The following is a 10,345-nucleotide window of genomic DNA, read 5'->3' as shown; positions in this document are numbered from 1 at the left end:
CATGGTGCTGACAACACCAAGTCAAGGGTTAAGATCCCCTTACCGGTCATCGTTAAAAAAACACAAAAAACTAGATCGTCTCTAGAACCTTGTTACTCCAAGTGTAATTTGGAGCATCACTGCAGCATCAGCATCACCAGGGTACTTGTAAGAAATAGTCTCTGTCTCATCACCACTCCTTCTGCATGTTAACAGGAACTGCATGTTAACAGGATTCCCCAATGTGTAAAGTTTGAGAAATACTGATCTAGAAGATACCAATGACTAGGTTTGTAAGGGACAACGACATTTCCTCAAGCCCTAAAGTATAAGAGGTAAATGCTTGGGCCTTTAGGGTCACTGGCATGTTCATCTCTTCCCTATTGAAGCATGAATCAATATTTAGGTTAGGGTTTTTAATTCACTATTGTAGCTTTTGCACTTATCCATATTTATAGTACTGTATGCTTAATCTCCACTCATGTGTGTGGGAATTCAGCTCTTTGGGCTTTTCTGAATTACACAGAGAGCCCAACTAGAGATGCAGTGAGCTAGGTGGTGGTGGGTTAAGTGGATAAGGAGAATGGTGTACATATCCTTCCTCCCATACATATACACAAACCAACTTCCACTTAGCTTTTTATAAACTGGGGGTCTGTATTTAGTTTGAAGAAAGGGAGTAAGGTTTGGAAACTACTGGGTCTAGTAGATTATTTTTTCCTTCAAAAATATTTTTCACTTTTATGGCACTTGAATCTAGTAAAAAACAGTATTCACTGTGTACATGGCCTTTTCCCTACTAATTTGTACCTTCTTAAAGGCAATAATTCTTTACAGTGCCTTGCATACAGCAGGTGCTTGATATTCATTGGATAAAGGAACATGGTGAAATTTATACCTGAGTACCAGAACTGAGACAATAAAAATGTACAAACTCATTTGAGGCCTGCTTTATACACCTTTTTATCCCCCTAAATGTTCCATTAATTTAGCAAAGTGGCTCACTAGTTCCTGGAGATGTCTCATTGAGTACTAAGATGTGATTTTCCAAAACTTCATTTCTTTTTTTTTTTGGCAACTGGCCAGTATGGGGATCTGAACCCTTGACCTTGGTATTATAACACCACACTCTAACTTAGCTAACTGGCCAGCCCCAAATTTCCTTCTTAATCCAGGGAAAAGTAAACCAAAAAAAGTGAATGAAGCATTCATCTTTTTGGGGTGCTGTACAAGTCAAGTTGAATAAATTTTTAACAGTTGGGTTGATTGGCATGAAAGAGTCATATAGAAAAGTAATGTGGTAGAAACTTAGGTTTCATTGGACTTCTAGAGGCTCAAACTGGTAGAGTTGGGCAGGGGGGGGTGGGCAGCAGCTAATAGATGACCAATAGACAATCCCAGCAGCACACCTGTTTTCGTTAGAATGCTAACCCTGCCCTAGCATACTGGCAGTAAGTCTGAGGAGGAGACAGCAGACAGACAAGCAAAGGTAAGTGCTGGGTGAAAGCTGATTATAACCTTTCCTTTCTCAGCTGTTTGTCAGCACTTGTACAAAGGAAGTAAATAGCTCTTAGCTTCTAATACAGGAGGAAGTTAAACCAGTGATATTTTAAAAAGTGGCTGAGTGGTAGGGAACCTATCACTTTAATACTCTAGAGGCAGAATGTCACATAGGACCTTGGGCCACATTTATCGTATTTCTTTTGCCAGCGTCAAGATGCAGTTTGTTTTTTGCAGTTGACTTCAGACTTGGGCCCTTTTCTCTACCTGTAAAATGTGACAGTCAGGTAGTCTGAACATGGAAACAGGAAACAGGACTAATGTTTAGCAAGGTGGGCCTCATACCTCCAAGAATCTAGTTTAGGCTATATAAACCTGAAAGCGTGAGGAACCACCAGATTACCATTTGTCTCTAAATTCTACTCTTCTTTAAGTAACTAGCACTCTAATCTCCAAATCTCTGATAGGGCACAGGAGAGCTCCTTACCACTGTGACCACTGGCAAGTGGCCAACTCCTCAAATATAGAGTAACTACCTATTTCAGCTGAAAAGGCCTTAAATATAGGATGCTATACGAAGTTATTACGCACAGGTGAGCTCCTTACCACTGTGACCACTGGCCAGTGGCCAACTCCTCAAATATAGAGTAACTACCTATTTCAGCTGAAAAGGCCTTAATATCTGTTTCTATTCTGCTTACTCAACTATACAAAACAGGACAGAATACTTGTTTACAATACTGAAACATTTGTCCTATGTTGGGGAGAGGAAAAAAAAAAATGGCAAATGAGATACCAGATGGGTTCTTTCTCCAGTCAGTGCTCAGCAATGTCAGGGTTTCACTTGTCTCTATAATCCTGGAGAGGAATCTAGTTCTGGAAGCTGAGCCTGTGTTTTAAGGATAAGCACAGTGTATTCAATAAAACGTTTTTATTCTGTACAATATATATCTGTATTTAAATATATCTATATACATATATATATGCAGAGAAATCTCAACCAACAAATCCCTGAGTCCATGGGAACCCAGGACACTAACAAAGGGAAAGGAGGGAGTCCATGCCTAAAGAGTAGGAAATATGGCAACATCTTTCCCTTTCCTCCTGGTTCCCTGCAACAGAGGGAGGGGGATGGTCACTACAAATTACTAAAACAAGAAGGCTTATGTGGGAGCAGGGAGGGGGAGTGAGGGTGGCAGGATGGGGAACTGTAGGTCAGGTCCACCCAGCCACCAGTCTGAGAAATTAAAACATACTATTTGATCCAGCATAAAAGCCAACAGATGACTGCAGAAAGGACAAGACTAATTGACATGCAGCTGACCTTTGGTATGCCAAGCCTCAGTTTGGCAGCCCCACGCATGGGCCAGCACAACAAATAGCACCTGTGGGGCCTGTGAGAGGAGGAAATGGGGAAATGACCCTTGAATGAAGAAGGGGAGATAAAGCTGAGGAATAGGCCTCAGGCCTCAGCACAGGGTGGGAGTACTGCCATTCACTGTCCCTGTGCCATTTCTTCAGATCCTGGGCCACCAGATAGCCAGGAGCAGATGTCTTTTGTTCAGTCAGGTAGAGGTGGGCAACTTACATGGCCTTGAGAAGAGGTATAGAGAAAGGAGTGCTTTTGAGGGCCACTCCTGGTTGTGACAATTCCTGAAGCGCAGAGACCACACCAGCAAATCATGCCCAGTCCTGATAGTGGAGCCGAGGTGGCTGCAGTCAGCTCCCTCCAGTAGACAGGCCACAGGATTACCAGGGTTGATGAGCCAACCAGGTGGGCACACAACTGCTGAGCACTGCCCTGAATTCTGTCTTCTCCCTGGCCACATCAAGCTTGGCTCCTCTCCAGAACGGCAGCAGGGAGCAAGTAGCAGTGAGCACCCTTCTCTCCCTAGCCTATTAACACACAGGGCCACCAACAGGGCAGGGCAGCATGGCCAGAAGTCACCTTATATATTGTAGGGACAGCTGTCCCTCTCTGGAGGACTCAGAAGCCCATGTTGGCCTGGGCTTCTCCTGCTGTAATGGCTTGCACATCAGTGACATGGCCGATGCCCTTGGTGACACCCTCCCGGAACAGCAGTTTGGCGCCCACCTTCAGGTACTCTGGGTGTTTCAGGAAGCGGAAACGTACAACTGCCTTCTCCCCTGTCCGCAGCTTGTCCTGAAGCACATAAGTGGTCACTGCCCTGACCAGTGCCTCCCTTCCCATTCTCTATACCAGCCTTGGCTCTCCACCCTCCAGAAGTCTATCAGAATACTACCCACCCTAAGTGGGGCTTTGTTCCCTTTGTGGAATCAAAGAGTTCACTGCAAGTCTGGGGCCAGGCCTCCCTTCTTTCTGGAGGCAGGAGAATTCTGACATTTCCCTGGAGGAACAGGGGCACGGCTGGGTCCTCACCTTGGCATGGATCTTTTCCACCACTGCCGTCTGACGTACATTGCCCACATGTACTGTCACCTGGAATCCTCGTCGGAAGGTGGTGGCATGGAAGAGTAGGACTATCTCTGCCTCGAACACTGAGCAGATGGTGGGATTCATCTCGGGGCTCACCATCACCATGCCCTGGGGAGGCATAGCCCCCAAGCCCAAGAAGGGCAGACCTAGCATTAGGCTCTCTCTCCCCAGCCACCCCCACAACCGTTTATAGCTCCTGAATTTCCTCTTCCTCTACATGATTCCAAACACAAAACCCTCAGAAGATATTTCTCTTACAGGGAACCCTTTTTTATCCACCTCCCATGTCCTCTAACACTTCTAATGCTTTGTATTTTTAGGATCCTGGACATTCAGTTTGCACCATAGTGATTCATATTTAGTGATCTGTGCTTCATGAATATTCTAAGTCATTTTCAAGTTTTTTTTTTTGGCGGCTGGCCGGTACGGGGATCCAAACCCGTGACCTTAGTGTTATTAAGCAAACCATTTTCATACATGGTCTGTTAAAACCAGACCATAGCTTCTTGGGTTAGGGACATTGTTTCCTTTGAGTTTCTTTGAAGCACCTTAGACAGTGCTCCTCATTCAGTAGCTAGTCTCCTAGGCACTTCTTTTTGTGTTCCCTCTCCAACCCACCTACCCACCTCACCTTGCGGAGCAGAGCACGGTCAAAGTCCCCGAGGGCCAACGTAGCAGCCTGGCCAGCTCGCAGCACACGACAGGCAGAGCGGTTGCGCTGGATGCTGCACACTCTCAGCTCCAGGAAGCAGCCATCATCCGTGGGGCCCACGACCAGCTGATCCCCCTCACGGCAAATTCCACTACAGCCCAGTGGGCAGGGGGCACAGTGTCAGCCTAGGTTCTACTACCTACTTCTCTGCTAGGGTCACCCACAGCATTCTTTCCATTCCGGGGTTGAGTCCCTCGAGTGGGGGAAAGGAACCCTAAATTCAGACTTGAAGGTGGGGGGGATGATTGCCTTACCCCAGTCCAGAGTTCCAGACTCTGAAAGCTAATACCAGAAAAGGCCAGCAGTGATGACTGGCAGAGAGGCACATCCTGGATTGACAATACCGAACACCTACCTGATCCCTGAAGAAGCACATTATCCCCTTGGGTTTCATCCTCTGCTTTGGATTAAGGGACTTCTCATTTCCCTCCTTTGACATGAAGTCAGTTGCATACCCTCTAGTTTTCTTCCTGGGGCCCAAGACCCACACTTCTCCCTCAGGGGCCTGGAGATTTCCAGCAAGCAGCAATACTGTTTCTTTCTTCATAAGCCAATTGACTAGCTTTCTCTAGCTCTGATAGTAAAAACCTAATCTGCAAACAAGCACATCCTTTAGATGGGCTCTGTTCAACTCCAGGGTCTCCTTCTTTGGGCCAGGATGTCTTTGAATGCATGGGTATGGGAGGGCTGGGTGGGGTGGGTAGCAAGCAAGGCAATTCACCTGGAAAGTGTCCCTCCAACAACAGTTCCCACCTCTGGTACTGTGTAGATTTCATCCACCTGAAGCCGAAGAAAACTCTATCAATGGCCTGCCAAGTGGGGCTCGCAGGTCTAATATCCCTAAACAGACTCTGGGCTTGGTCAGGATTAGTCCCTCCCTGTTCCCCAGCCTACTATGTGTTTAGGTGGCCAACTACCTGGAACTCTGTCAGCTGCTGCATGAGTTCCTCCTGCTCTTTGCTGTTGGTGAGTGGTGGCAGGATATTCAGAAAGACTTTGAGAAGGTCCAGACTCTCTCCAGACACACTGGACAGTGTGAAGATGGGAGTGACACTGTAGAGGGAGGCATGTAATGAACAGATGAGGAAAGTCCTAACAGGAGGCAGAGGCCAAGTTCCCACGGAAAGGTGATCTTTTCTCTGGGCAGCTGGGGGCCCCCTCTCTCCTGTCTGCTAATGGCTCAGGAGCTCTGGGCCCTCTTTGTGAGCCAGCCAAGGAACATGGCACATGAAGCCCATCCCAAAGCCGAAGCGAGACAGTGAATGCCTGATATAGCACTTCATCCCCAGGATCCCAGGCATTAGCAAAGCACCAGGTTGGCTCAGGGGAAGAGTCAATCCCTTCAGCAAAGACTCTCCCACAATGCCACGCTGAAAAACCCACAGAACTGAGCCAGAACAGAACACCACTCTCCTGGGCCCTGGGCCCTGTGGCAGCCTTCCCTGTGGATCAGAACTTTAGGGCGAGGCAGGCTTACTTGGGTGACTGGGCGAACTGCTGGGCAGCAGTGACGGCATCATCCTCAGAGGTGACCAGCATGGGGACCTTGTGGCAGCCAGGCTGCTTGAGGACCCGCTCTAGCTGGCGTACCGTCCTCTCCACTGTGGTCTTGGCACACAGGTCCACCTTGCTGACCACGATGAAGAAGGGCACTTTCAGGGCCAGGGCCAGCCCTAGATGTTCCCTTGTGGTACCAGCTGCCTCAGAGAAGGAAGGTAGGCAGCAGAAGAGAATGCAGGAGGGAGGAAGAAGGAGAGGAGAGTTGGTCTAGCTCCCCAGGTTTGAGGAACCCAGGGAAGGAGAAAGCACCCCCCTTCAGCCCTGTCCCTGCCCCAATGCCCCATACCAATGCCAGTGTTGGCACTGACAAGGAGCAGGGCGCAGTCGGGGCAGTATGAGGTGAGGCCAAAGATGGTGGTGTGCAGGTACTTGTGGTGGCCTGCCAGGTCGATGAAGGTGATCATCTTGGAGCTGCTCTCACATATCTCTTCTGCCGTCCGTGAGTCGCTGTAATTCACCACCTAGCCCAGAGCCCAGGCCTCTTAGTGCCCACTGCCAGCCTCCCCAACCCTTTAAGAGTTGCCAGGACCTAAACCAGTACCTGGGTGACCCTGCCTCTTAACCCTGAGCCCCATTTTTTATTTAATTCACTTGATTCCCCATTTGTTTTCTAAGGAACAAATTTTTCAGGGATAGAGCTTGTTCACAGTGCCCTCAGGGCCTTCATCTATCCTATTCCAAAAAGTCATCATACTCTGCCCTGGCCTCTGTTCTTCACCACTACCATCCCATCCTCAGAGTCTGGCCCCACTGGGTCCCGTTGATCCCATGCACCTCTCCCTTGCTGTTAAAGCCCAGGATCTCGAAGCTGATGCTGGAGGTTCGGCCAGACTGAATCTCATGCAGGTGGCGGAAAAGGTTGAGCCGGGCCCGGCCACGCCCATTGTCCAGCTCTCCCTGGGTCAGGACTCCAAGCAGAGTTGACTTTCCTGAATCCACATTCCCCAGGACAGCCACACGGAGGTCTAGGAACTGTGGATGAATTGCCAGAGGTAAGGGGTCCAATCCCTCACGTCTCTCATTGAAGGCTGGACCAGGAGCAGTGATGAATGTTCCCTGGGGAGCAAGCAATGAACTGGACACCCCCAGGACCCAGAGCCAGGGGAGAGCCTGCCACCACAGGGCCCCCCCCAGAAAGTGTGGGTATTAGGGGTGGAGAAGGGCGTGTGCTCACCTGTTGGTTATCAGGAACCTTTCGTACCAGCACCTCAGTGATCTTCCTGGGCATGTCGCTATCATAATCTACTTCTCGCTCCCGGAGAACGGTGATGTCTGCCCCAACCCTGTCACAGCAAGGCCACAGCTGCCATATCACACCTGTACTCTCCCTATTCCAGGCTGGCTCTGGACCAAAATCCTACACCCCCCACAGAGATCCTGACACCTTACTGCACTTCCCACCACCTTCCAATCTATCCCTCATCCACAGCTCAAGCCTAGGTCCAGTGAGACCAGAACACTAACCCTCCCTATTTCAGCCTTCAATTAAGAAAAAGCAGCAGAAGGAATGTCCCACGCTGGCCCCTCAGGCCCTAGGTGTGGGTCCTCCTCAGAGTTAGGTAAAGAAGAACTGAGGGGTTAGGGGAAGCATACTTCTCGGCCATCCGGTGCAGGGTCTTGAGGGAGGCCCGCATCTCCTCCTCAGCCAGCCCCACCAGCAGACCATTGTCCTCTACCCCAATCTGGTAGACGGCCTCACCGCGTCCCTCCTGGAGCCGCCACTTCATTTGTGTCACCAAGTGCTCAAACCGGTACTGGGATGGATTCACCAGCTTCAGCTTAGGGCAGGTGGAATATCATGAGAAGGTGAAATCAGAGCTGTTCCTCCCAAACCCACAACGTCCCCATCTGTCCTGCTGCAAGGACCAAGACCTTCCCTTTCTGCTTAAACCCCTCGTCCCTGACCCCCCTATCAGTGAGTCCTCCTGCAACAGAATGAGGTACAGAGAGCCCTTACCCTGAACTACATCTAGCCTAAACTGCTACAGACCATGAAATTGGAAGGATCTCAGAGAAATCATCCTGTGCTAGCAAGGACAACCTACCCCATCCCCTGCTTCTCCCCAGCCTAAAACTCACTTTATATTCGATGTTTCCATCTTCAGCCTGAAAAGAAACAGGAAGCAGTTACTACACACTGTCCAGACCCAATCCCTACTTCCTCTCTATTCCCACTGGGGACCAGGCAGCTAACTTGAGACAGCAGGAAACCCTACTGGCACCTGCTTAGGCAAGCGCCTGCCAAAGGTCAGTGGCAGACAAGCCCTCTACTCAGCCTCAGTGTGGTCTCTCTGAAGGAAAGGTCTATAAGGACACAGAGTCACCTACATAAACCAGGAACAGAATACTGAGTCCCTCATTTCTTTAATCGCTGGCAACATATTCTTCCTAGATGTAAGAGCACCCCTTCCTTCTCCTCAGGGCCTCAAGCTGCTGTTCTTAGAAGTCTATGTCTCCTCTGTGCACAGGTTGTCAAGACCCTTCTTTGCCCACTGGTCTAGGAGACACCATTTCCTTCTTGCCCGCCCCTCTCAGCTGATGTCATCAATAGTAAGAGGCTGCAAGTGGTTCTGGACCAGGGCCAAAGAATGAGCTCAGCACTGGTCACTATAAGCCTTATGAGAGAGGTGCAGAACTTCTAAGTTGGGGCTGAGATGAACAGAAGAAACTCAGAAAATGTAATGAAGGGGGCAGATAAACCAGGCTCACTAAGGCTTTTGCCTCCTGTGCCCTAACCCTCATGCCTCGGTTGAGGTGAATTCCTGAATTGACCCCACAGTCTCTTCTACCCCTTTCAGGTAGTAAAGCACAGAAGCATCCTGTTGCCTGTGCCTTCCTTTCTCAAGTGCAAAAGGATACGGGATTTGCCTATTCTGCATTTCTGCACTCCTCCTCTCTGGCCATTTTTTTTTCTTCCGTTCCTGTCATCATCCCATCCCTTCAAGACCCTCTGGCTCCCAGGCCCTCTTCATCCACAATCTCCATCTCATGGAGTGTAAAGGAATCTTTTCCCATCAACAAAGACCTTCCAGAAACCTTTCAATCATTTTGTTGGGGATGGAGAATTAGTCTAGTTGGCTTCAGAAATGTAGTAGAAGGATGATAGTATAGGCCAATGGTTCTCAAAGTGTGGTCCCAGAGCCAGCAGCATTAGCATCACACATCAACTTGTAAGAATGCAAGTTCTCAGGCCCACCCCTCATCTACTGAATCGGAAATTCTAGGGGTGGGGCCAAAAATCTGGGAGATTCTGATACATGCTAAAGTTTGATAACCACTGGTTTAGGCTCTTCCCTGGATCCTCCTGTCCTAAGTTGGGACAAAGTAACAGTCAGGCTCTGCCTTAAGGACAGACAGAACAGGTATTTGGAGGCTCTTCTCTGTCCCCACACCCTCACAGAACAGGCCAAGGGCAAGAGGACTAAGTCTGACTGTTCTCTAGGTGTGTGTGTACTGAGGGACAGGGAGGGAACATATTGCTCTTTTTCCCGGGTACTCCTCTCCTCCCTGTGGAACAAGTTTAGAAAAAGTGGTTACTTTGCCTGCCTCCTCATCCCACGATGCAGTCTCCCTTCCCCTGTCGCAGTACAGGCAGGGGTCGGGGTGTTCTACTCTATTTTTCCCAACAGCATAGGATCCCTTTTTCCCCACTTCTCCTCCTGGGGTTATCTAGATCAGAAGGGAGATCCTCCTCCACACTCTTCCTCCCTGACGTCCTGACACCAGAGGGGATTTCCAGTCTCTCTGCCTCTCCTCCCTGGGGTCCCGGGACCGGAAAAGAGGGGTTCTCTTCCCGCGTCCCTCCTCCAGGGGTCTTGACACCGGAAGGGGGGATTAAGTCTGTCCCGCCTCCGTAAATTCCCAGCACCGGAAGAAGTGGTTTCCTATCTCCCCGCCACTTCTCAGGTGCTCACCTCGGGGGGCAGGTACGGGGGGTTGTTGGCTTTGCCCCCTCTGTTCCTTCCGTTCTTCTTCTTCCCCTTCGGGCCCCCGCAGCCGCTGCTGCCGCCGGCCCCCCTAGCCTTGAGGGTTCCTCCCACGGCCGGGCCCCCTCCGGGCCGGCGGCGGCCGCCGAACAGCTCCGATACCCGCGGGTCCATCCGTCGCTGCCGCCAGCCCCCCGCCCGGCCCCTCCC

At 50.0% G+C, this 10,345-nt stretch overlaps 1 protein-coding gene across 1 annotated transcript; it reads right to left on the bottom strand.

Moving 5' to 3' along the window:
* Window positions 1-2,393: 2,393 nt before the first annotated feature.
* GTPBP2 (GTP binding protein 2) lies at window positions 2,394-10,339 on the bottom strand. Its single transcript, XM_008566770.1, has 12 exons — window positions 10,124-10,339; window positions 8,289-8,315; window positions 7,803-7,987; window positions 7,384-7,492; window positions 6,984-7,181; window positions 6,496-6,670; window positions 6,127-6,346; window positions 5,567-5,702; window positions 5,371-5,429; window positions 4,569-4,740; window positions 3,881-4,045; window positions 2,394-3,643 (listed from the first exon to the last, which is right to left on the bottom strand). The coding sequence occupies exons 1-12, from the start codon at window positions 10,307-10,309 to the stop codon at window positions 3,467-3,469; spliced, it is 1,809 nt and encodes a 602-aa protein (XP_008564992.1). The 5' UTR covers window positions 10,310-10,339; the 3' UTR covers window positions 2,394-3,466.
* Window positions 10,340-10,345: the final 6 nt, after the last annotated feature.

This window comes from Galeopterus variegatus, unplaced genomic scaffold (genome assembly GCF_000696425.1).
Source record: "Galeopterus variegatus unplaced genomic scaffold, G_variegatus-3.0.2 Scaffold269, whole genome shotgun sequence".
Taxonomy (NCBI): domain Eukaryota; kingdom Metazoa; phylum Chordata; class Mammalia; order Dermoptera; family Cynocephalidae; genus Galeopterus; species Galeopterus variegatus.
Note: the sequence above shows the minus strand (reverse complement) of the source record. Positions and strands in the feature narration are given on the sequence as shown.

What these genes read in the sequence shown, in the direction of transcription:
- GTPBP2 (XM_008566770.1), bottom strand. Translation starts at nt 10,309, where the DNA reads ATGGACCCGCGGGTATCGGAGCTGTTCGGCGGCCGCCGCCGGCCCGGA. An exon ending in CCCCGTACCTGCCCCCCGAG is followed by an intron (nt 8,316 to 10,123) that starts GTGAGCACCTGA and finishes GTTTCTTTTCAG; the next exon opens with GCTGAAGATGGAAACATCGA. An exon ending in CAGTTCGCCCAGTCACCCAA is followed by an intron (nt 5,703 to 6,126) that starts GTAAGCCTGCCT and finishes CTCCCTCTACAG; the next exon opens with TGTCACTCCCATCTTCACAC.